At 38.6% G+C, this 27625-nt stretch overlaps 1 protein-coding gene across 12 annotated transcripts in view; it reads right to left on the reverse strand.

Annotated features, from left to right (window-relative positions):
• LOC126336925 (transmembrane protein KIAA1109 homolog) overlaps nucleotides 1-27625 on the reverse strand; it is a 468521-nt gene that overhangs the window by 270496 nt on the left and 170400 nt on the right. For 5 of the 12 annotated variants that reach the window (XM_050001082.1, XM_050001080.1, XM_050001091.1 and 2 more), the window contains exons 29-34: nucleotides 23864-24029; nucleotides 15548-15736; nucleotides 14680-14856; nucleotides 7907-8009; nucleotides 2993-3037; nucleotides 2071-2247 (exon numbers count right to left, since the gene is read on the reverse strand). In XM_050001082.1, the coding sequence (XP_049857039.1) occupies nucleotides 2071-2247; nucleotides 2993-3037; nucleotides 7907-8009; nucleotides 14680-14856; nucleotides 15548-15736; nucleotides 23864-24029 (857 nt within the window). The remainder of the gene's footprint in view (nucleotides 1-2070; nucleotides 2248-2992; nucleotides 3038-7906; nucleotides 8010-14679; nucleotides 14857-15547; nucleotides 15737-23863; nucleotides 24030-27625) is intronic. The other 7 variants (XM_050001087.1, XM_050001086.1, XM_050001085.1 and 4 more) reach the window with 3 other exon arrangements.

The following is a 27625-nucleotide window of genomic DNA, read 5'->3' on the forward strand; positions in this document are numbered from 1 at the left end:
AATGACTCTCTTAAATGTGATCTCAGAATTTCATTCCTTTTTTACATTAATATTATCTTGCCTAACATTGTGTGTATTAGACCCTGAGCTATTCCCTGCTTCTGCTATGATTTTTCCAAACCACAACATTACAAATGCCTAATACTGGAAATTTCTGTTATGGCTTCATTTCAAACATTTTATAAAATAACATAAAACCTAGTATTGTTTTGTGTTGTCTCAGATAAAAAGTGCTCAACAAACATTATCTATTTCCATATGATGCGTGATTGAACACAAAACTTTTTCCAAACTTATTAGAAATAGTTCATATGAATGCTGGGTATTCATTTATCAAAAACTCTTAATGAAATTCAGCAGCTATCATATTAACCAGAGCTTCATTATCTTACACTGATAGTTTATTTTCAGTTAATAAAATTATTTCTTGTTTTAGCACTAAAGATAGTCTATTTATTTATTTAAATAATTAATGGAAAATCTCATATAAAGATGTGAAACAAATACTAACAAAGAGATAGAGGGGCTGGCCAGTACTTACCTCAGCTCAGTACAGCCGATAGATACACAAAAAACAAACGAAAATTTACGTTCCTAGCTTTCGGAATAAATGTTCCTTCATCAGGGAGGAGAGAGGGGAAAGAAAGGGAAGAAGGGAAAGTGGATTTAGTTACTCACAACCCAGGTTATGAAGCAATAGGGAAAGGAAAACAGGGAGGGTAGTAAGGATGGAGGCATGGTTGTCAGAGGGAAGCAAGGAACGTAAATTTTCGGTTGTTTTTTGTGTGTCTATCGGCTGTACTATTTATTTATTTATTTATTTATATAATAGAGGGAAAATACCAACGCTTTCGTTTGGTAAGTTACAGCATCTTTGTTTCAGATATATTTATTTATTTAGTTGTATGACATACCTACAATGTAAGACTACAATTTACGATTATACCTGTCATGTCGAATGTGCTTCTATCCTGGAAAATGCACTGACTTTATTCAGAATATACAACATCAATGTGATGGAAACTAGATGGACACATTAAAACATGTTGGAGAATAATGCTTGTGCTTCAAGTATTACTGTAATGCTTAACTGCGGATTAGGTTTTTTATGACTGACACCAAGATATAAATACCTAAATATTTCACTAAATAATGGAATATTCTGTTTTATTTGTGAATTTGCTAGGGTGTAAATCAGTTGTCAGTTGTAAAAAACTAGCATGAAAAGTTGGTCATGGTCTTGTTGAATGAATACAAATGAAACTGCAGAGATTACTTTAAAATTTCTGTAACTATGGATGCAAGAAAATTCTGTATGAGTATTATAATTTTCCAAATTATCAATTAAATGGAGCAATGAGGAACAGTGCACAAAAATGAAAAATATTATAAATGACTGACTCGAAAATGAGACAACCATCACTGACACACACGCCTTAATTGTTACAGTAAAAGACAACATGTGTCCTCACAAAGTAGGAATTTATATTTCTTTGGTGATTATGGATGAAATATACTAATCAGATTATTCAGGTACTCAAAGTATGTTGCACCATCATGTGTGTTTCTTATAGTTCACAAAATTGCAAAAACTCAGATTTCCATGGGACAGTAAGTACATTGCAATGTCATGGAAGAATTACCCATGGCATTTTCTTCCACGAATTATACTGCAGAGAGACCTTTGAAGATTCATGAAGTAACAGTTTGATGAACTCTGACGTGAGTTTCCACCTCAATACCTGGATGATTATTTTATTTTGCTAAAAGTAAGTGATGGAGAAAACTGAAATTTATGGACAAGAATCTATACTGGAGCTTCAGTAATCCTACACAGTAATATTCTCACAAGCCATTCAGAATTTCTCATCTCTTTCAAGCAGATTTATGTGTATACACAACTTAGTCACAAGGAAAATTACTCAAGAATAGCATGATTACTGTATCTTTAAATCCAGTACAATTTCAAAAATCATCAGCATAGGTGAAAACATTGCAGGCGTATTTGCTTCATTTCAATTATCTACCATACTGTTGCATTCATCCCAGAAAACAACATAATATACTCACCACTCTCCAAATCATCTGCCTCTGAGCCCATAAATGTGCTACTGTCCCAGGTGTATGGATGAGTTGGTGTTTTGCCACTTTGTGGAGGAGGGGAACCATGTTCATTTGGACGACCCACCATTTTAAGAGATGTAAATCCTTCTGTCAAAGTTTCAAATTTTGGTGTATACTTACTACCTGCAAACATAAATAAAAGCCATATAATGTATCAACCTAATGTTCACAACAAACTTACGTGAGAACCCCAGCTGGAAAAATGAGTGTCAGAGAGAGGGAGAAAAAAGATTTATTCCACATAAGTGCTTCATTTAAAATAAATTATGGATGAACGTACACAGATTTTGTTAAGTGCTTTCATGTTTAGCAGGTCAGAAAAGTAAAATTCCCCACAATTTGCAAACAAAGTATCTTGTGTTAACTTGTTTTCCTATTTTTGGACATTATACATGAAAACGATAAACAGTCTGTCCTATACATCCAACACGAGTGATCTGTTACTGTCATCCTTGGCTGCAAATTTCTGAAGACAACTGTGTAACCTATTTGGAAGTTCATACTTTCTGCTCTCTTTAGCGCCTCAGTAGTGTTCCTCCCTTTTTAAAGAGTCACATTTAGTGAAATTACATTCAAAGTAACAACTTTGTTGCAACTTTTGTTATGTAGTTGGTTAAAAAAAACTTTCAAATCTTTGATGGAAAGTTAATACAGTCAATCAGTTACCATTTCCATTGGTAGTCGACAATTTTTTATTAAAAGCACGTTAAAAATTAAGTTTAATGCAAAGAGCAGATGAACAGTAAGAAGTAAACCAGTTATGTAATTAGGCCATGAACCATACACTGCATGTCTCACAACCTGTTCAGCATACATTCAGAGCAATACAAGCATGTTAGGCATAAACATAAAACATGATGGCAAATACCTGCACAGATGTTCTTGCCCATTACAGGATGCAACCTATCAGCATCTGTAATAAATTGACAGCATCCAGTGATAATCACTATGCAATGAAATGGATCATGCAGTATTCCAAGAAACAATTACATATGGTGTCACAAAAACAGCAGTAAACAAACTTAAGCATACTGCATTTTAAAGTACACTAATGGCCATTAAAATTGCTACACCACGAAGATGACTTGGTACAGACGCGAAATTTAACCGACAGGAAGAAGATGCTGTGATATGCAAATGATTAGCTTTTCAGAGCATTCACGCAAGGTTGGCTCCGGTGGCGACAGCTACAACGTGCTGACATGAGGAAAGTTTCCAACCGATTTCTCAAACACAAACAGCAGTTGACCGGCGTTGCCTGGTGAAACGTAGTTGTGATGCCTTGTGTAAGGAGCAGGAATGCGTACCATCACGTTTCCGACTTTGATAAAGGTCAGATTGTAGTTTATCGCGATTGCGCTTTATCGTATCCCAACATTGCTGCTCGTGTTGGTCGAGATCCAATGACTGTTAGCAGAATATGGAATTGGTCAGTTCAGCAGGGTAATACGGAATGCTGTGCTAGATCCCAAAGGCCTTGTATCACTAACAGTTGAGATGACAGGCATCTTATCCCCATGTCTGTAACGGATCGTGCAGCCACGTCTCGATCCTTGAGTCAACAGATGGGGACGTTTGCAAGACAACAAACACCTGCACGAACAGTTCAACAACGTTTGTAGCAGCATGGAGTATCAGCTCCGAGATCGTGGCTGTGGTTACCCTTGAAGCTGCATCACAGACAGGAGTGCCTGCGGTGGTGTACTCAACAACGAATCTAGGTGCATGAATTGCAAAACATAATTTTTTCTGATGAATCCAGGTTCTGTTTACAGCATCATGATGGTCGCATCCGTGTTTGGCGACATCACGGTGAACGCACATTGGAAGCGTGTATTCGTCATTGCCATACTGGCGTATCACCCAGTGTGACAGTATGAGGTGCCATTGGTTACACGTCTCAGTCACCTCTTGTTCGCATTGACGGCACTCTGAAAAGTGGACATTACGGCCCGTGGCTCTACCCTTCATTCAATCCCTGCGAAACCCTACATTTCAGCAGGATAATGCACGACCGCATGTTGCAACTCCTGTACGGGCCTTTCTGCCTGGCCAGCACATTCTCCAGATCTCTCACCAACTGAAAACGTCTGGTCAATGGTGACCGAGCAACTGGCTCGTCGCAATACGCCAGTCACTACTTTTGATGAACTGTGGTACTGTGTTGAAGTTGCATGGGCAGCTGTACCTGTACACTCCATCCAAGCTCTGTTTGACTCAATGCCCAGGCGTATCAAGGCCGATATTATGGCCAGAGGTGGTTGTTCTGGGTACTGATTTCTCAGGATCTATGCACCCAAATTGAGTGAAAATGTAATCACATGCCAGTTATAGTATAATATATTTGTCCAGTGAATACCTGTTTATCATCTGCATTTCTTCTTGGTGTAGCAGTTTTAATGGCCAGACGTGTATAATTGAGATTATAATAAAAATATTAATTTTTGACAGTGAAGTGAGTCTTGTCACCACAACTGAAAAATCAGCATGTGAGACTGGCAGATTCAGGCTCCATGTTTGATGTCATGTACCACCAAATAAGTATCCTTGATGCAGGACTCCACATTATATTCTTGAGGATCTCCTCATTGTGGACCTATGGAATGAAAAGTACACAAAATCTAATAGGGTTTACTTGGTATTGTGAGGGCACCTGAGGAACTATTTCAAGGGGAGACAATTGTATCAGACACAAAAGTCAATATTAACAGTCAGGAGAGTGGTGTGCTGACCAAATACCCCTCCTGTACATTCATCCAGTGATTCCCGTCTTTTTACTGTTGCATACAACTTTTTTTTTTTATGTCTAACTTTTCTTTTCCTCTCATGTTCTATTTTTGACAAAATAATGAACTGCAACACCACATATCTTTTGGAATCACTGCCTTCGGTATCATCACTATCACAACAACAACCACTTCACTGACACTTTTTGGAAGCACTATGATGAACAATCTTTGTAAACATTCATTCAATAAGATTGAAGATTGTAAACCAAACGCCTCCCAATGACACACTTTGTCAGGTCCACAAAAACGATGTAACTTACTTCCATCCTTTTAATACGTTTATATCAGAATACCTGGAATTAAATATCTTTGTCCAATGTAATTACCTTATCCTTGCTGAGCTCCCCTATCAAATTTGCTCATCACTTCATTTTTTTCCTGAGTCACAAAATTTAGTGCACTGTAAATGCAAGAACCTCTGTCAGAAATACATACTCCAATTCCTTAGACATCAGTGTCAAATATTTGTTGAGATCACAAACTTTACTTTTCTTTGTACTAGGAGTAACAGACTATCAATATTTGGAAGTAAAAATGAAATATTCCGTACACTTTCTTGGAATGGCAATATTTGAAAAAATTTCAAATACCTAAGTTGTTGTTGATAATAAGGCAATTTAAATTTCCCAAATATGATCATTTAACATAATGTCAACTGCTCACTGCCTAATGGACAGGCCTCAAACTATTGGTTTGGCTTCGGCCAATACAAAACAAAATCCATAGAACTCAAAGATAAGTTTTAACTTTCTGAATTGTGAAATGTGAGCACAAAAGAGAATGGCAAAATGATTACATTTATTAACATTAATCACATGTGTCCAGTCACAATTATAAAATAAAATGAACTATGTGACACATTTCAGGATCAAAACTTGTTGAGGAGAGTAGGGGTTTGCCACATTAGAAGTTGCAGATTAATGATATCCATGGCATATGAAGCTGACAGGAACCCACTGCACAGTGCTAAATTCAAACCAACATGAAGGATATGGTGATTAATTGATTCAATGTTGAGCATGTTGTCTGATTAATAGATTACCTGCAAATGGAAAATTAGGTCCCAAAACAAGTTGCAGACACCAATATAATTTTTAAATAAAACTGAATTAACCATCCTGTTAAACAATTTTTTATGGTTTTTATTGCATGCCTTTCTAGGATTATAATTAAACTAGACAGTATGTTTCTGATTGTCAGGAACACGCTTTTACATTTTCTCTTAATGCACTGCTGCAAAGTTCATCCATAATCAGGAATAGATATTCAATTTTCTCACAATGCATATTTATGACACTTCACTTGTTGCATCACTGATATGTCTGAACTGAAGCTATAGAAATTATCAGAGTCATGCTTCACCAGAATCATGATCTGCCATTTGACATTCACAGTTCGATAAAGACATCTTATGCAGTTTTCCAGCATTAATGTTCGGTGATAAACATCCACATTTCCCCTGCATATTTTCTCGTGCCATTTTTCATTAGGATGTCATTTCAACGTTCTCTCATCTCTTGGTTTATAGCTATGAAGTTACTTCTTCCACTTGGCATCAATATCACTAATTATATTCTCCGTGCACTGCCACTTCCTTTTCATTGGTCATCATTCTGTCTTCCACTGTCTTGCGATCTATTTATTGTCTGATCTCTCCCAGAAGCAGCCGATAGGCATTTCTCCATTTGGCAGTTACTCGCAGTCTGGCCTCAGTGACCAGAGACAGTGGTCACATGTATGTGAGTTGTGCTTGCATAAAGGAGTGTGTGTTTTCTACCTCAGAAGGCCATTTGGTCGAAAGCTTAATTGTATAGCAGTCTTTTTGTTGTGCCTGTCTGCACCCCAACATCTCCACTCTATGGTGAGTAGCAGTTTATCATTTCCGTAACACTGAAGTATGACAGTTAACTGGTTCTAACCAATCCAGTCGTTTAGGAGGAGATGTGGAACACATCCACATACATACACCCATTTTTATAATATTTATTGATTTCAGACCAACTTTTAAAGTTATTCTACTAAGTTACTGCATTTACCAATAACCTGCACTAAAAATAAATACTGCAAGGCCATTAGTAAAATGATGGCGGTTCAGACATGTAAAAGAAACAAGTATTCCTTCTTCATTTACCATGTTTAATTATCTGAAAACTCATACATAAATCAAATGTAAATAGTCTTACACCAATGTATACTTTCATTGTTTCATGCCACGTGCACTGAGGATGTCAAAAAACAATTTATAATTACACCCCTCAATTACAATCAAACCAGTGATTGACAGTCATTTGAGGTAGACCAAGTCTAAAGCAGACCACCATGTGTTTCACAAGAGCATTATTGAATTAAATTTTTTTCCAGAATGTGGGATAATGTCACTTTATTTCAGTATTTTGAACTTTCACAAACGATCTTCACTGCCACTAGCAGGAGTAAAAAATTCCCTTTATCAAGAAACACCGTCAAGTATTCTTTTCATTCAAATACAAATCTGTCATCAACTGCACAGACTGTTGCTCATTATTCATCAAATATATTATGTACTTCTTGTGACAAGACACAGTTAATTCTTCTTTAATGAAGGAAATATTTTTCCTAGAGGTTATTATTTTACATCAGCCTGCCTATGATGTAAGGCTGTATCAAACTTCCAAAAATAACAGGATAATCTGTTGAAACTGGTAAAGTGAAATTAAAATTTTTGTACAGCTGACAACTGATTTTTATTTTGGTGAAAAGTGTATACATGACAGATGCTGAACAACAGCTATAAACAAAATCATACCATCGATTATCCTGTTGAAATGAAGTGTCTTGCCATAAAATTTTATTGGTGATAAATTTGGAATGTAATTTCTTCGAGAGGCAACTGAGATTAATGCTCAAATCATAGAAATATGGGTTCTATCAAATAATCGCACAAAAATTACACTGGCTAGCTATAATGTATTGATAGGAGAGAATAATTAGCAGCAAAAATTGTCATGTCTTACCAACATAAATGAGACGACCATCCTCTGTCCGCTGGAACAGTGGGACTGTAAATGCATCACAGCCTGATGGGAGAGATGCATGAGACCAGTTTCTACATGAGACCTGAAATGGAAATTACAGCAACCAGTTAGCAACATCCTAGAACGCTGTGACTCGCAAGCTGAAATAATCCCACCTCCCATGGAGCTGTGAGGGCAGGCACTAAGTTTTGTCACAGTAACTCACCTGGTAAAAGCAGTGCCCATAAAAGGTGAGTGTCTCGGTTAGAGTTCTGGTTTTTTGGTCAAATACATTGTTTTAATATGTAAAGACATGTCTTTTGGACAGTTTTTAGCTTTAACACAGCAACTGCAGGAATGCTGCCCAAAATACCATAATCTTTGGAAAGTACAGGCCTGAAATATGTTTTCCAAAAACGCAAAACTGGTTCACCTCATGGAAAATGCATAGTTGCATTTTGAGGATTCTCATGATGTGAAATTTACAAGCTACTTTTGCAAGGGCAGAACCATCACTGTGAAGTACAACTCTTCAATGTTGGAAAAAGGTAATCAAAGAAGAAACTTCTTTGTTATCACAATAATGTGACCTTACACATATCTGAAATGGTTGATACAAAACTGCACAGTCTCCACTCTGAAAAGATTCCACATATTTGCCAGTTATGGCTCCCCAGTGTTTCCAAAGAAACAGTGGGGAAGACGAAAACTCACAACATATCAAATAAAAAAAGTTTACACTGAGAAATATACATATTTTGGCCATACCTTACTCTGCTGTAGGTATTAAAGAAATTTAAACTCGTTTGACTAAACATACTTATTAGTGATTAGGTTAAAAAAAATCAAAATGGATCACTATCTTTTCATACCGTAATTATTTCAGGTGAAGAAATTTCAAGTATGAAACTTCCTGGCAGATTAAAACTACGTGCAGGACCGAGACTTGAATCGGGACCTTTGCCTTTCGTGGGCAAGTGCTCTACCATCTGAGCTACCCAAGCATGACTCACACCCCGTCCTCAAAGCCTTAATTTTGCCATACCTCGTCTCCTACTAGTGGAATTAAGCCTGAGTCATGCTTGGGTAGCTCAGATGTAGAGCACTTCCCCGCGAAAGGCGAAGGTCCCGAGTTTGAGAATCGGTCTGGCACACAGTTTTAATCTGCCAGGAAGTTTCATATCGGCAAATACTTCACTGCAGAGTGAAAATCTCATTCTAGAAATTTCAAGTATTTCCAATGGATACACTTTGAGACACAAAAACGCTATACCCAGTTTTCGGAGCTTGTATATTCCTTCCTCATGTAGAAAGCACAACTTGGTTGGGGAAGATTAGAAAGGAGGGCAAGCCATTCACAAATGGGGTTAATGTTGGGAATTTATATATAAATTCTGAAAATGCAGAGTTCTACTGGCAATACTTGGGATTTTGTCTCCTAAAGGTAAGTACTGGCCAACCATTCTGTCTATTTGTAATGTTTTCTTAACCAAATGTTTCTTTTGATACAAATCTTGTGTTTTAACAATGTAGGAAAAGAAAGATCGCTACTTGCCATAAAGAAGAAGCGGTTGCCGAAAGGCATAATTAAAAGACACTTACATAAAGCTTTCTGCTAAAGCCTTCATCACCACTGGAGAAACACAGCATTCATACACAGAAGTTAGCACACCTCATGCACACATGACCGCCAGCTCTGGCCGGAATGCAACTATCTTGTGGGGCACAAGCAGCAATCTGGAAGGGGTGGGGAAAGAGAAGGGGAAGGGATAGTGGTGCACAGGTGGGGAGGAGGGGGGTGGGAGTGGGGTAAGAGATGAATGCTCTCTGGTGGAGTGTGCAGAGACTAGAATGGCGACAGGTGCAGGTGGCTGTCCACCCTGGTGGAAAGCTGGTTGGTAGTTATACCAATAAAGAAACGTGTGCAATGATTTGTCAGTTCTGCTGCAATCACTGCACTGCTTTATATATCAGTACGACTGCCAACAAGCTGTCCACCAGGATGAACAGCCACTGCCCAACTGTCGCCAAGAGCAAAGTAGACCACCGTGTGGCACAACATGTAACTGAAGATAGCGTGCTTTATTTCAATGGCTGCTTCACGAACCGAGCCATCTAGATGCTCCTCTCTACCAACAGCTTTATTGAACTGCACAGATGGGAGTTATCCTTACAACACATTCGCCGCACCCATAATTGTCTTGGCTTCAACCTATGGTAACATACCACCACACACCCTCCACCCAACTGTTTCCACCCTTTCCATCCTGTCATCATCTCCCCATTCTCATCTCCCACACTCTTTGTTTGCTGCCCTCTGCCAATGCACCCACCCATTTTTCCGTCTTCCCCCCCCCCCCCCCCCCCACTCCATGCCCCACAATACTGTTCCAGAATCACCTGATACTGCACCTGTTGGAATTCTCGTCTCTGCAACTCCGCCAGACAGCATTTATCTCTTACCCCCCTCCCCTCACCTGTACACCACTATCCCTTGCCCTTCTCCTTCCCTGCCCCCTCCAGATTGCAGCTTGCATCCCACATGACAGCTGCATTCCAGCAAGAGCTGCTGGAGTTGCCGGTCATGTGTGCATGAGGTGTGTTTGCTTGTATGTATGAATGGTGTGTATTTCTCTTTGCTGATGAAGGCTGTAGCTGAAAGCTATATGTAAGTGTCTTAATGGTGCCTATCTGCAACTTAACATGTCTTCTTTATGGTAAGTAGCAATCTATCTTTTCCTACATTATTGATATTCCTGCCTGAGTTTCCAGTATTTAATCTTATTTTTTCTTTGTCATACCACGAACTTCTTACACTAGCTACTTAGTGCAGCAATTCACATCCAACAACATGCATTTTAAACTTGTGAAGATGTTCTTTGAATCAAGTATACCATCAGGAATTATTAGAACACAGAAGAAAGGTTATAATAACGATTCACATAACTGTGACGAACTAATTGTTCACTGGTGACTGTACTGAATCCACGCTAAAATGTTGTTTCAATGAATTGAAACAGGTTGCAGCATTAAAAAATTATCCAATTTGTCTAACCTTCAATTACAGAAGAGAGCACTTGATTAAATAACCTGGTAAACAATGTAAAACAGGCAGGGATTTTAACCAACAATCTCCTGAACAAGAGTCCAGCACCATACAGCTGTGCAACCTCCCCCGGTGCAAAAGAAAAAGTAATTAAAATTGAAATATGGTACAACTAAATTCAAACTCAAAGACAAGAGTCAGCCTATCAGCAGTATTACTTTCATCTCCCAAAGGTATGTATTTGCCAGAAATCTTTCTCACAATTTTATGGTTTTCTTGAGTTATTTTCCATTTGATACAATCAATATTACTTCTTTCTGATACGACATTAACTCATAGCAGTGTCTCAACTGCACAATGACAGCTTACACAGCAGCATCTCACTGCATCATAATACCCTCACTCCTCTATTGAGATCCTATTGCTGCTACATAGTATTTCTGTGCATTGGTTCAAATGGCTCCGAGCACTAAGGGACTTAACTTCTAAGGTCATCAGTCCCCTAGAACTTACAACTACTTAAAACTAACTAACCTAAGGACATCACACACATCCATGACCGAGGCAGGATTCGAACCTGCGACTGTAGCGGTCGCGCGGTTCCAGACAGTAGTGCCTAGAATTGCTTGGCCACCTCGGCCAGCTGTGCATTGGTATATCATTATAGTTCAGAAGAAAAGAAGTAACAAAGAAGGCAAATGTACTACTAATTAATGCTGCAGTGTAATAAAAAAACCTAATTAACAGGTGTAGGTCACAGTCTTCACTTGCTACAGAGATTTAGTTGTACTTATATATGTTTAGCAGCCACTAGCTAAAAAAATTTATGAAATCAGATCAGTGAGTGGTAAATGATGTATCTTTAGAATTCATGATCATATTCAGTAACCACAATTATTTTTCAGTGTGAAGAATACCACTGTATGTGAATCTATAATAAAGATAATAACAGCACATAAAAAAGGGATATTCCCTAACCTTGAATTCAAACAGTGACTAAGCTCTTTAATACAAGGTGTATACGTGGACGAGGAAAAAAAATTCCTGGATTTTTCCCAGATTTCCCTTTTAAAAATACACTTTCTCCCGGATGAAAATACACTTTTTCCTTGTTAAACAGTATACTTTTCCTCGGAACTGTAAAACTTATCAGTCCTTTCAATGGTTGTGGTTTTATACACCGACATAGAATTTCCCGGCGCTTTAAAAAATGAAACTCAGAGGGAAAAAACACGTTTTGGAAATATGTCTGATGTGCAGCAACATGTACACTGCATATTTTCGTATTACGAATTTTCGTATTATGAAAGTATAGATTCGAATGCTACCAAACATGACATGTTACTTTCTGACAAACATAACTTCATTTTTCTGCAAGGTGATTAACACTTGACTGTCAGAAAGGTGGAAACAAAATAAAATCTGAAACTAATAACACATTTTAGCCTTCTGTAATTGTGTGAGTGTATTTTAATTCACTTGATAGCTCCCGACCACAGAAATCCGTTTTGTTTTCATTTGATGTGAGAGCATTAAACAAAGAGGAAACAGCAAAATCACTTAACATAAACACGAGTCGCGTGGAGACTATCACCTTCCCACTACAACTCAGACTGCTCTGTGCATCAGGCCCGGATCTATTATATTTCCAACCCGGGGCAATATTAGATAGTGGCGCTCCCCCTCCCTCCAGCATTGTGGTAGGACGCCAAAGATTTAAAAGATCAACTTTTCAAAAATATCTTCATTTTGTAGCACACATCTTTCTGAAGAGTCTGACAGATAAAACATATATGTTCGAAGGAATGTAAGACATGTTATTTGGTCTGTGTACCGAAGTGCAGTGCCACGCCTCTTCACACAGCATTCTTCCATCGCACGTCTCTGTACTCCGCTCTCTGGAATTCAAACGTGTAATATTTCGTAATGGGTGCCATCAAACTATAATCAGGCCAGTAAAAATTAAAATGTCCTGTAGTGCCTCTCCTGCTACCAGTCGGCCGGTTTGACATCCTGCCCCTCTTTAAAAAAATCTCGCAATTAATATTGGATAGGATTATCTGCAAACGGCAGAACAAGAACTCTTCAGAAAATTTGCAGTCTTTACTGCCTATTAGCTAATAACTTGCTGTTTTGTTTGACATAAAATTAAATATAGGATACATGAAACGAGTAAAGACATGAGACAATCAAGATGGTACACATTTCTTTAATCCTCGAGACCTTGATTTTTTTCTCTCTAATCTTGCCACAGCTTTATATGGTGTACTTTCCTTCCTGGAAAAGAATCTTTTACCTCATCAAAGTCCGTCAATGTTTTGCTGCATGAAAAAACGAAATGTCGTTGTCTAATACTAGAAAAGCTGTTAATACAAATAGTACCCAAGACTGGTGTGGTTTCTCGATCTGTATACGTGTATTTTGTCACTGCTAGATAAAACAAAATAGGCTGGCCTAATATTGACGCAATTGTTACACACAGCAAATAAACAAGACTGTTTCGGCAAAAATGGTCATTTTTATAACACGACAGAATATAATGAACGAAGTACCAATATCAAATGCCTATCAGGCCTACCACACGGAAAAAGTTGATGTTAGGAAATTGTTTCACATTTCATTCATACTCTCTAACTTCAGAATAATATGAAATTGCCCCCCGAAACTGCCACCCGGGGCAGATACCCTGGTTTGTCCCTGCCCTGTAGTTCCCGGCCTGTTGCGCATAAGTGGACCTGGCATCTTAGGCGTATCAATAAAAATTTTCCAGGTAGCATCTGGTTGCTTGCTGCTACTGCGTATACAGTTAACTGGCACACTTCTGTAGCCAGAAGCATGAGAAGGTACTACTCATAAGCGCCTCAACTGTACATGCGCATAAGTTCGCTTGCAACCGCTCAAAGGAATCTAATGTAAACAATTGTGACGTCATGCTCATCGGAGGCAATTTGTTGTTATGAAACATAGCATTGTCTTCCTAAAGCCTTTGACTCATTTTGCTGTTGGCAGACGCTTGTATGAGCACTGTGTTTTGTTCATGAATATGGTACATTTCCCTTGCAACTTAAGTTTTATTTTCGTTTTTTCTCTCGTTCGTGTTTTACTGGTGGAGTATTATTCTGCTGTAGTGAGATACAGTAATATTCTTTCTCAGAGTATTGGTTCTTATCAGCCAAAGCTACAAAAAATAATGGAAAACTAAAACAATGAGAAGCTCCCGGAATTCTAAAAAATTCCCGGGTTTTTCCCAGATGGAAAAATTCCCAGGTTTTTCCCAAATTTCCCAGTTGTCCCGGGTCTTATACACCCCCTGATAATATATGAAGTATGTTGAATGTTACAGTGCTATTAACTACCCGGCTATTACTTAACAATAATGCAGACAAATGCCCATTTGAAACATTGGTAATTATCAGTGTCAGATAACTTACTAACATTCCAATTGAGTTTAGTGCACAAACACAGAAAACCATTATAGATTCCAAACAAAAATGTGGTTAGCTTACTTTTAACAAGAAAACCATTCTATTGAACTGTAACAAAGACTCTGAGATACGAGTTCATCAGAAAATAGCCAGAACAAGCCATATTATAATAAGAAGTTATCAGTGACACATAAATAGAACCAAGATTGTTTCACTACTTTACTTTTCTCATACAAGGAGAAAACTATTCAACATTACCTATACTAGATTTGTGTTGGAGTTACTTCCTGGATACTCCTTACCTGTGATAGATGACTAATGTAACTTGACATTAGCAGTGGTGAATCCACAATGGGCTTATTCACTTGCATGTGCAAATTGACCAATGTCAAATCTTCTTGCGAAGAGACAGCTGATATAAATGATGTACTAGACACAGAATGGCTGTCAGAAGAATCAGGGATAATGGCTTCATGTTCCTGAAAGATTACAAACATGTTATCAAGCAGGAAAAACTAATATATTATTACACATTAAAAACGTTTGAAAATAATATAAGAATTATGTAACTTAAGAACAACATTTGGAGCAAATATGTGATATATGAAATATTTGCAATCTTTGATTGCAAAAATGTTGTTAGTGTAAATTTGTTACTATGGAAGCTATGTGTAACAATTCTACAGTACTGCTTTGTACCAAGTGATGTCTGCATCTGCAGAGAGTGAAAAAAATCTCACTCTGTGATTCAAAGAAAAATTCAAGGTTTTTAAAGCACCATCTTCAGCATGCAATGAAACAACTCACACTGGCTTGTCATTTTCTGAGAAGCGCTCTCCTAAGCAAAAGAAAACAAAAAACAAGAATGTAGAGGAATAAGCACAAAAGATCAACCTGGATGAGGCAACACCAAACCCATGAAGTATGTCAAAAGTAAATAATAGAAAGCAAGCACATAAAAGAGAAATCTCTAACAGAAGAAAGAAAATCAACTAAATAGCAGTAACGTCAGTTAAAGGCCAATGATGAAAAGGTGGTTTGGCTGTATATAAGAGCACTATAATATAAGCAAGTAAAGCATTTGTGCTGAAAGCATTTGTGCTGGGAGGAGAACAAACTACTGGCAATGACTGGGTGATTCACAAAGACTAGGCAGCATGCTATACTCACAGGAACTTCTAGACCATCATTAGTGCTAAGTCTGTCGTTCAAACTTTCTGGTCCACTGTGAACAAAGTATCGTGGACTGACAGATCTCTGATGTGTGGATATGGGTAAACTGCTGTTGTACTTTTTATGGGGTGTTATGATAGGATGGATTCCACTAACACTTCTTTTATCTTCATCACCTGAAACTCCCTGTAACATTTTACAAACTACTTAACATGTACGTAGACAATCTAGAAAATCACTGGCTCTTAAGTGAATGAAACCTGTGTGGTGCACACACACTCTGCAATGAAACTCCATGAATAGGAGTTCTCCATTACAAAACACTTAATAGACCTAAGGACACCAGTATTGATTAAAAACTGACAATATTCAATATTACAATGGAAATTCCAGGATGGAGTGACAACAATATGTAAAGGAAACTTTGCTACTGACACATAGAGGTGCTGACTCCCAGACAGGCACAATGAAAAAGACCACTAGAAATGTTTTCAGCTTTCAGACAATGTCCTCCTTCGGAAGTAGAACTCTCGCACAGTCACAACAACAACTCACACTTTCACATCCATTGCCTCAGGTTGCCAAAAGCCCCACTGCATCTGTAGTGAGAAGCAGACCCTCTCCAAATATGTCTAGCATCTCACTGAGGCCTTCACAGATTAAAATTACTCTTTCAACATGGTCCAGAAAAATATCTCCAATTTCTCACCAGTCAGCTAGCATCCCCCACATTCCCACAGTCCGGCCACAAGGGAGCAGTCATCTCATGACCAATGCCACCCAGAACTGAGTAAATGAATCACATTCTGTGCCAGGCTTTCAACGATCTGTCATCCTGTTCTGAAATGAGAAATATCCTCCGCACTTCTCCCAAAGAGGTATTCCACCAACCGCCCAACCTAGGCGCATAATCTTGGTTGTCCCTATTCCATCCCTGCTCACAACTTATCGCCTCATGGCGCCTAACTTTGCAATAGATCTAGATGCAACATTTATCCCACACATCATCCCACTATCATTTACTCTAGTCCTGTCACAGACAACTCCTACCCCAACAAAGGCACAGACACTTGTGAAAGCAACCATGAGATCTACAAACTTAGCTGCAACCACTGTGCTATATACTACTTGGGCATAACCAACAAGCTGTCTATCTGCATGAATAGCCACCAACAAACTGTGGCCATGAGACAGTTGAACCACCCAGTTGCTGTACAAGCTGCCCAATATGACATGCTTCACCTTAAAGACATCTTCACAGCCTGTGCTATCTGGATTCTTCCAACCAACACCAATATTTCCAAATTTCACAAGTAGGTACTCTCCTTACAACATATCCTTCATTCCCATAACCCCCTGACCTCAACCTTTACTGGACACTGTCCTGCTCCTGCCTATCCCCTCTCCCCTCTTCCCGTTCCTCTTTCAGTACACTAACCCCCCCCCCCTCCCGACACATGCCTTCAATCCTGCCAACACACCTACAAATCCTCCACCCCCCCTCCCCCACTCTGCCTCCAAATGCTGCAACTAGCAGTCCTATCCTGTCCCATCCCACTCCAACAAGCACCTTTCCCCACCATTCCTACTATCCCTCCCCCTCCTCGCACCATACAGCCTTCTTACCCTCACTACCCACCCCTGCTAGATTGCTACTCATGTCAGACACAGTCACAGCCAGACCATGTGTGAGTGCATTGTTGTGTGAATGTGTATGAGCTCTACTTCTGGAGGAGGACTTTATCTGAAAGATGAAAAATGTTTCTAATACTCTTTTTCATTGTGCTTGTCTGTGATTCAATGGCTTCTCTTTCTGGTGAGTGGCAATCTCTCCTTTCAATACTTTTAATCCATACAAATTCTTAAAGAAATATGATGTCATAAACAATCAGGTGCGCGAAAAAGTCCCACATAATGCATGAAGTTTTAATACATTTATTCTTTACTACGAAGACACTCCTACAGTTGAGTCAACCTGACATCTGGCAGTGCTTTTAAATGCTTTCAGCTGTGAAGTGCAAATGGCTGAACACTGAAACAATCTTAGTCTACAGAGCTAGAAAGAGGCATTGCAACAGAGACTTTTACGAAAACGCACTGTAGACATGCGAAGCAGCTGTGCCCAGCGTACAGAAACTGCCTGGGATATTACGCTACACACATAGTTCATTTTTTGTGTTCATTACTAATAGAAAGTTGACAAAATTAATACCCAGGCAACGTGGGATTTATATCCAATATAATTACTTGCTGTGACTGACTCTCAGACAGTGGCATAAATCACTAGACTCTGCCTCCAAGGTTTCAAACACACAATCATTTCTCTATTTCTCTTTTGTGCTACTCTTTCATTTTCATAGATTCAATTTGCTACCATTACGAACATAAATGGCGTGAGAGATCCACCACTATTCTGACATATCCCTGTGACAATAATTTTCCATGTAAGTGTTGGAGGAAAAAACATAATTATTCCTCTGAACCAATGAAAGTACATAGGAAAACCAGTGAATAACTACTTGATGATCTAGTTTAAAACTAGCCCACACTAAATACAAACCTGGTATGTTAACCCTTGTGTGATTGGTGAGTGGACATAAGCAAAGAGGATGTGATGAATTACGTAGCGAGATTAAATATTACACAATACTCTCAGAAGAGATAAACCTACCTTTGCTGCATAGAAATGGTGAAAAGAGGAGGGAACAGAGTCACAGGAGAAGGTACAGCATGTGGATGCAGAACAAATTTCACTGATGTGGAATAGCTCCTATTTAAAAAAACACTATTCTGAACATACTAACTAAATAACTGTAATTTTTTTTACATTTCTTAAATACTACACAACATTCCATAAGCAACAATAAAAAAATAAAATTTTGGACCAAGTAAAATTAGATTTCATTTTAACTTAGTGAGTAGGAAAGAAAATGTGCCATGTTGTCTTAATCATTTATGAAATCATCCCCTCTTATTCCAATATTTCCTACACATGTGACACCTGTGTTATTTTGAGTGTTCTCTCTCACAGCTTCAATGACAGCAAGACTACCCTTTCTCCTCATAACTTGAACCTCATCCTCAACAATAAATATTTCACTTTAGAGTGGTAGACATACACCACGATAAAGGGGAAAATAGGAATCAAAATTAAATTTTCTTATCAAATTTCACTTTGAGTGAGGAAGGTTGTTCTCCATACTTTCCCCACTACAATTCTGGTCCATCATCATCTGTCAGAAAGCAGAAAATTCCAAATAAACAACAAATTTGTCACAGACCTACCAACATTTCCAATCAAATAATACTGGAAAGAAGCAGCAGCCACACTTCAACTGTCAAACATTTTTACTATGAAGAAGAAGTTTTTGCAGTTCCTGTAACACACACTGTAACAAAATATTACATTACTACAACTAGGTCATTTTATAAAACAATTTCAACCAATTATACAGAACATTTAAGTATTGCTTAGCTCTGCTCGTCGGTACACAACACAGGCAAACATGCTAGCTCATACATTGTACACCTAGCACTCTGTACCATGCGTTGATGAACTACGAGATGTAGAGAGAGACAGATAGTTAATCTAAATATATTGATTTTTAATTGTTCTGTTTTGTAGAACTGTCAAACTGTTCAAAAACTACATTTGAATAAGAAAGCAACCATTTAAAGCCTTGATAATGTCGATGATTAATTCCATGAACCTTTCTTCTGAAAGTCGTATGAATATTCTCAGCATGGTATACACAATTAACCTAGTGACATGATCAAACAAATTGTGAACATTTTTAATTTCAGATCAGTAAAAGCTATTCTTCATTTAATATTTCACATTCAAGGATCAAAATTTCCATCGCTGATGACCGACTTCCATTCTTCATACTTCCTCTGCAAGTATGCTCTAGACTGCGCAAAGCGAAATACCAAAATTACAATTGCAATCTGCACTGCCAACAAAATTTCACCTCTTACATGATTCTCTTCTCTTCCTTTGTAAGAAACTGTGTTTCATAGAAGTTGGGTATCATACATCACAAACAAGAAAACATTACAGTAAGGTAAATGAGAAAAAAGAAACTGAGCTCTGTAACAGACATCACTTTGCAAAAGTGAATGTTTGAATGAATGTACCAGTTTCAACAGTGAGCCTGATGAATTGAATGCAAAGTTGCCATGTAACCCATGACAGCAACAGGTGCCTGTTTCATAACTATTAAACAATAGGGTACTGGCACAACTGAGAGAGCAGAAATGACTGAGACAACAGTGTATGATTAGAATTACAGGTAGTGGGAAAGTCTCCTCGTTGGAATTTCCAATAAATAAATAAATAAATAAATAAATAAATAAATAAATAAAAATAAATAAAAAATAACAATTAAAAAAAACAAAGAGAGCTGGAGAAATTGTAGTCTCCACCTCGAACACCACTTCAGCGGCCAACAGCACAGTTCCTTTCTGAATATCTTTATTAGAGCACACTTTAGTTCCAACATAATACTGAAAGTCTGCCTCAAATGTATGTAAATTTCAATAACCCACAGGAACATAAGGAGAAGACCATACTGTATTTGACACTTTAATAGGTATGGTGATTAAATAAGAGAATAAAAGAAGGATCCTCCATGATCACACCAGGACAGATCCTGTAGACCAGACAATGCTGGTTGTCTGCTGTGATATTCCTTGTCAGCAGCATCAGTTTAATGTGGTATGGAGGAGCATCTCTCTTAGCCGCCATTAGCTTTCAGAAACTTAGTGCCACTTCTACCCATGTAAGTGGTTTCAGAGGTTGAAGAAACAGTCCCTCGTAATACTGCGAACTCAACTAAAGGCCTACACATAGGAGCCAGACAAGTTGCCCACTCAGCCACAGAGGCAGACACTCATCTGTATAGTACTACTACTGAATGCATTGACCTTTAATAGAAATAAACGGCAACAACAGATAATGGGTATTTCAAGTAGATATGAAATGACTGGGTTCTTTGGGGAAGAAGACCAGACAGGGAGGTCATTGGTCTCATCGGATTAGGGTAAGATGAGGAAGGAAGTCGGCCTTGCCCTTTCAGAGAAACCATCCCAGCATTTGCCTGGAGTGATTTAGGGAAATCACGGAAAACCTAAATCAGGATGGCCAGACGCGGGACTGAACCGCCGTCCTCTCGAATGCAAGTCCAATGTCTAACCACTGTGCCACCTCGCTCGGTATATGAAATGATTCTCCTGTTCCCACGACACATTATGTAAAAATCACAAGAACATAAATACACTACAGCTCCATCACATAAGGCGGCACTTGCACGCATAGAGGTGGAGCAGTGGAGGGATGAGAACTGCACATGTGCAGCAGCAGAGAGAGAGCAAACGAAGACCATGTTGCCGAATTGCACTGCTGCAGACAACAGTCAGGCTCATTTGCCTGCAGTACATTGTATTATACGTTCAAATCCATGAGGGGAATAGTAAATATTAAAACCAATTTTGATCAGTCATCATGAGAAAAATATTAACCCACGTCTTAACGACGTTGCGTCCACTGCTTCACAGCTTCAAACTGCGTGATGTTGGGAGGCAAGAACAGCTGACACAGCTTTGTGAAGACGTGAAGCACAATTTTTCTCAGAATGACAATTGTATAACTACAAGATCATTGAAACAGCTTGTAATAATTATTGTTTATTGTAATTCAAACTGTATTATAAGCAAAAAATTTAATACACAACAAAATTAACTTCAAGCACAAACCGAAAGCATTATATTTGCTTGACAACAGCCTCTACTCAAAACAATTTTTAAAAATTTGTATAAGGTGTGTGTGTTGATGTGTTTGACTGTAGTAAAGTATAACAAATAGCACGTCAAAAAGAATTAGTGGTAGAAAAGACTAATGAAAAGCCTCTTGTAAAAATGGTCAGTAAATTGTCATTTTTAGCTGTTAATGGGCATTATGAGCATAAACGAACTCTTTCGACATTACAGTGACAGACCTCATTTATAATCCATTGAACAAGCAAACAATTAACCATCATCTGTGAATAACTCTAGGGAATGATGACCGATAACATCGAAAACCACCAATATCTTGACCAGTAACAGTTACTGTCATTTTAGGGCCTTATCCAGTTTGTGCCTTGAAAATAACAGGGGTTTACATGAGGAAATATCAGACTTTTGATGAATTTATCCACCTGCATTCTCAAGTGTTATTAGAGCATACAACATGGTGGGAGAAGCTTAACTTGTCCTTGGGCAATATGTTGAACTTTATAGTCTGCATAATTCAAATGATATAAAGCCCTAATCAAAAAGGTTAGGAAGGTCTCATTATCATGTACACAACTGATATGTTGACAAACACATTTTTTAAACCACGTCTTTAAAATTAAGAAATATTATATCTTTGCTCCAAAGTCTACATTGTAATACCACCTTCACTTCTATTTGAGTCCGTTTCCGAACAATCCGATAGTAAATTTATGATGATAGGTTCAAGGCTTATATCCATCATCACTTCCCTCTCAAATTATTCTTTCCGAAGCTTCTCAGTATGCCGCAGAGGCTGTGCTCATGCTGCGGGTGGGATGTTGTCTATTGCCTCATGCATAAGAGGTTCAGTGAATGTTATCTTGAATTTTTGTTTTTCTACCATATAGCCTAATCCTTTCCCCAAATTAATTCCATAGGGATACATTGACAGTGGCACGTGAGTAAACACGAAACTTTATCATCCCATTCATGTGCAAAGAAGTCAAGTTTGTATGTTGTGTCACGTGACTTGTATAAATTAACGAGCTGCAGGAGATCGGAACGACTCTGGTTTATAATGTTCTTAATATTTTTATTCTTAAGCTGGAAAAATATCTGCTTTTCCGGTGTTTATACTTAGTGTTTTATCTGTTACAGATGAATTACAGCTCTCAATGACTGACTTTGAAGCAAAGTATGACAAGAATTGTGAATCACGTCACGAAATTGACAGCATTAATTTCCAAATGGTAGTCACTGCTATGTTTCTTGCAAGTAAATACAAATTGACTCTCAGAAACAAAACCAGAAGAAGAGTCAGCAGGCAGAATAATTATCTGCGAACCTATTCCTATGAAAACTTTAAAACCACAAATACCATCATTCATTTTCCAGCTGATCTTTCTGGAATGATTCTAATTGCTCCATGTTGCATCAAGGTAATACACTGTTGAACTACCTCCTTCCCTTGTATCATGAATCTTTATATGGAATGTAGTTCGTGCTGCACCTATGTCACTTCTTTGAACTAAAAACTCTTTCTTAACATATCAAGAACCAATGTCTAAAAACTTCTTTACATTGATGAAGCACTTTCCATTGAAGCTAATTTTCTCCTGCATAACTGTAACACATTTTTGTGATACCGGGCGTTGATCATTCACATGGAGCACTTTGAAACATCACTGTTAAAACCATCCATTTGTTTTAGAGGTTCCTGGTGATTTCGATGCTTTCCAGATGACACAAAACCAACTTTTTCTACGGTTACTATAGATGTGATTCATTCGTTTACAGTTCTCTTGCCAACACCACATGGTTCTGTAGTCCGTTCTCCAAATGTCAACAGTAGGAGATCTGTTTTCAAATTCACATTTGAAAAAGTTATAAATGTGGTAAATAAGCCTCCCCCCCCCTCCCCCGGCCTGCTTGTGAAGCACTTTACATTTATTGCTGTCATGACAGATAAACATTTGCACCTATATACTGCAACAAGAAAAAAAGAGAAAACAAAAACAAAAAAAAACAAAAAAAAACTGACAGCTGAATGAATAATTCAGTTGCCACGAAGTACAGCAACAGTGTAGCATGTAGCAGCAAGATTCTTGCTGTCTAGCTGTAACTCACTTCTAACCGCTTGGAAATAGAATGAATGTTATTGGCTGCCTGTGACTAGTGGAGGAGGCTGCGCAGAATGACTGAAAATTGGGCCGCCTTCCAAAATGACGCAGACTTTAGTACATTGGAAACTCCTGGAACAGGTCCTTAGCTCAACTACCATACACACCTTACTAATGAAGTTCATAACCTGAGCCACCATCTTCTTCTTCTTGTTTATATGTCTGTGTACAGACATGGCAGATGGCAAATATTACTTCCACTCAATAAGGAGAGAATAGAATGCACATAACAGCAAACAAGCTGTCAGTTGTTATGTTCTCAATTTTTCCACTGTTAGTTCATGAATTTAACAGGAGAGTAAATGACTAATGAAGTACCATCCAACCTGGGTTAAACAGGGGCTTGCAGAGTGTACATGTGGATATAAACATTACTCACCATATACTGATTACGATGTTCTGGTGTATGAATTTCATGGTCACTACGGTGGCTAGATAGCCTTGCCCTTCCCTCTGCGCTCACTACAACTGTACCGGCTGTCACAGAAGTGACGCCAGTGGGTGCAGGAACGATATTAAGTTCACTCGAATATTTCTTTCTTCCACTAAGAAAAGCAAAATATCTTTGTAAGAATGACATACATCAAGCTAGCTTAACGTAAGCATTTCACATTACAGTGGAACCTCACTTAACGAGCACCTCCCATAACGCACAATTAGGGAAAAAAAGTCATAAAATAATGACTCACTTAACGAGGGATGTTCTGCATAACAAGTAACGACGATTTTGTGTGACATCAAAAGCCGTTCACGTATGGCAGGGAAAACAGTACACAATACAAACACCTTTCATTGTCAGCAGCAGCTTATAAACAATGTCTTTAGTACACACTGCAGTTTGAGTTTAGCACTTTTTCTGCTACCATCTTAGTGCGGCTTGTGATGACACATTTTTCTGAACTTGTGTTCACACAGTGTTTTTTTGTGTGCAAATTCTAACAACCTTCATAGAAATGTCTCTGGTGATAAAGCCGCAAGAAGACGTCCGTAAGAGAAAGAAAATGGTCTTAGAAATAAAACATAAAATCATTGAAAAATGCAAACATGGTGTCAGTGTTGCTGATTTAGCACACACGTACAATCGGTCTACATTAACTATTTGGACTGTAACTTCCTGGTAGATTAAAACTGTGTGCTGGACCACGACTCGAACTCTGAACCTTTGGTAGAGCACTTGCCCGTGAAAGGCAAAGGCCCCGAGTGCGAGTCTCGGTCCAGCACGCAGTTTTAATCTGTCAGGAAGTTTCATATCAGTGCACACTCCGCTGCAGAGTGAAAATCTCATTCTATTTGGACTGTCCTCAAGAACAAGGACAAGATTAAAGAGATACATGCTTCAAAGGGAATGACAAGAGTATCTAAACAACGGTTTCGTATTCTGGACGATGTCAAAACGTTGTTCCTTACATGGCCAAATCAAAAGCAATTGCAATGTGACACTATTAACAAGAACATCATTTGTGAGAAGGCGAGAATGATTTTTGCCACCCTCATTTAGAACAAGATGCCAGGATCATCAGCGGTCAAAGAAGAATTTAAGGGAAGCTGGTGGTGGTTTGAGAAGTTTCAGAGAAGAACCGGCATCCACAGCACTGTGGGGCATGGAAAAGCAGTCAGCTCTAACACAAAGGCAGCGGAGTACTTCAATAGGAACTTCAAGATGCTTGTAGATTCTGTGGGTTATCTGCCATTGCTTGTAGATTCTGAGGATTATCTGCCCCAACAGAATTGTAGTTGTGATGAGATGAGTCTATTCTGGAAAAAGATGTTGAAGCGTACCTTTGTAACAGCAGAGGAGAATGCATTGTCTGGTCACGAGCCAATGAAAGACCATCTCACACTGCTTTCTGTGATAATGCAAGCAACAATGTGAAAATTAAACTGCTGCTTGTTTACCATTCAGAAACTCCATGAGCCTTCAAGAAGTGTGAAGTCCAGAAAAGCAGGTTAAATGTGATGTGAAGGTCCAACAACAAGGCTTGGATGACAAGTGGTCTTATTGTGATTGAATCAATGAAGTGTTAGGTCCTTCGGTGAAGAAATATTTGCTTGAGTTGAATCAGCCACTCCATGTCTTGCTTGTTTCAGACAATGCTCCTGCCCATTCTCCAGGCATACAACACTACCTCCTTGAAGAATTTCAATTCATCAAGACCCAATTTCTGTTTCCCAACACCACTCTGTTAAACCAGCCTGTGGACCAGCAGATTATTTCTACTTTAAGAAGCTCTACTCTTAAGCACTCTTTGAGCATTGCTTTGAGTTGACTTGTGTGTGTGTGTGTGTGTGTTGTCTTCAGTCCTGAGACTGGTTTGATGCAGCTCTCCATGCTACTCTATCCTGTGCAAGCTGCTTCATCTCCCAGTACCTACTGCAACCTACATCCTTCTGAATCTGCTTAGTGTATTCATCTCTTGGTCTCCCTCTACGATTTTTACCATCCACGCTGCCCTCCAATTCTAAATTTATGATCCCTTGTTGCCTCAAAACATGTCCTACCAACATATACCTTCTTCTAGTGAAGTTGTGCCACAAACTTATCTTCTCCCCAATCCTATTCAATACCTCCTCATTAGTTACGTGATCTATCCACCTTATCTTCAGCATTCTTCTGTAGCACCACATTTCAAAAGCTTCTATTCTCTTCTTGTCCAAACTAGTTATCGTCCATGTTTCACTTCCATACATGGCTACACTCCAAACAAATACTTTCAGAAACGACTTCCTGATACATAAATCTATATTCGATGTTAACAAATTTCTCTTCTTCAGAAACAATTTCCTTGCCATTGCCAGTCTACATTTTATATCCTCTCTACTTCGACCATGATCAGTTATTTTACTTCCTAAATAGCAAAACTCCTTTACTACTTTAAGTGTCTCATTTACTAATCTAATTCCCTCAGCACCACCCGATTTAATTTGACTACATTCCATTATCCTCGTTTTGCTTTTGTTGATGTTCATCTTATATCCTCCTTTCAAGACATTTTCCATTCCGTTCAACTGCTCTTCCAAGTCCTTTGCCGTCTCTGACAGAATCAGAATTACAATGTCATCGGCGAACCTCAAAGTTTTTACTTCTTCTCCACGAATTTTAATACCTACTCCAAATTTTTCTTTTGTTTCCTTTACTGCTTGCTCAATATACAGATTGAATAACATCGGGGAGAGGCTACAACCGTGTCTCACTCCTTTCCCAACCACTGCTTCCCTTTCATGCCCCTCGACACTTATGACTGCCATCTGCTTTCTGTAGAAATTGTAAATAGCCTTTCGCTCCCTGTATTTTACCCCTGCCACCTTCAGAATTTGAAAGAGAGTATTCCAGTCAACATTGTCAAAAGCTTTCTCTAAGTCTAGAAATGTAGGTTTGCCGTTTCTTAATCTTTCTTCTAAGATAAGTTGTAAGGTCAGTATTGCCTCACGTGTTCAAACATTTCTACGGAATCCAAACTGATCCACCCCGAGGTCCGCATCTACCAGTTTTTCCATTCGTCTGTAAAGAATTCTCGTTAGTATTTTGCAGCTGTGACTTATTAAACTGATAATTCGGTAATTTTCACATCTGTCAGCACCTGCTTTCTTTGGGATTGGAATTATTATATTCTTCTTGAAGTCTGAGGGTATTTCGCCTGTCTCATACATCTTGTTCACCAGCTGGTAGAGTTTTGTCATGACTGGCTCTCCCAAGGCCGTCAGTAGTTCTAATGGAATGTTGTCTACTCCGGGGGCCTTGTTTCGACTCAGGTCTTTCAGTGCTCTGTCAAACTCTTCACACAGTATCTTATCTCCCATTTCGTCTTCATCTACATCCTCTTCCATTTCCATAATATTGTCCTCAAGTACATCGCCCTTCTATATACTCCTTCCACCTTTCTGCCTTCCCTTCTTTGCTTAGAACTGGGTTGCCATCTGAGCTCTTGATATTCATACACGTGGTTCTCTTCTCTCCAAAGGTCTCTTTAATTTTCCTGTAGGCAGTATCTATCTTACCCCTAGTGTGATAAGCTTCTACATCCTTACATTTGTCCTCTAGCCATCCCTGTTTAGCCATTTTGCACTTCCTGTCGATCTCATTTTTGAGGCGCTTGAATTCCTTTTTGCCTGCTTCATTTACTGCATTTTTATATTTTCCTTT

This window comes from Schistocerca gregaria, chromosome 2 (assembly GCF_023897955.1).
Source record: "Schistocerca gregaria isolate iqSchGreg1 chromosome 2, iqSchGreg1.2, whole genome shotgun sequence".
In the NCBI taxonomy this organism is placed as follows: domain Eukaryota; kingdom Metazoa; phylum Arthropoda; class Insecta; order Orthoptera; family Acrididae; genus Schistocerca; species Schistocerca gregaria.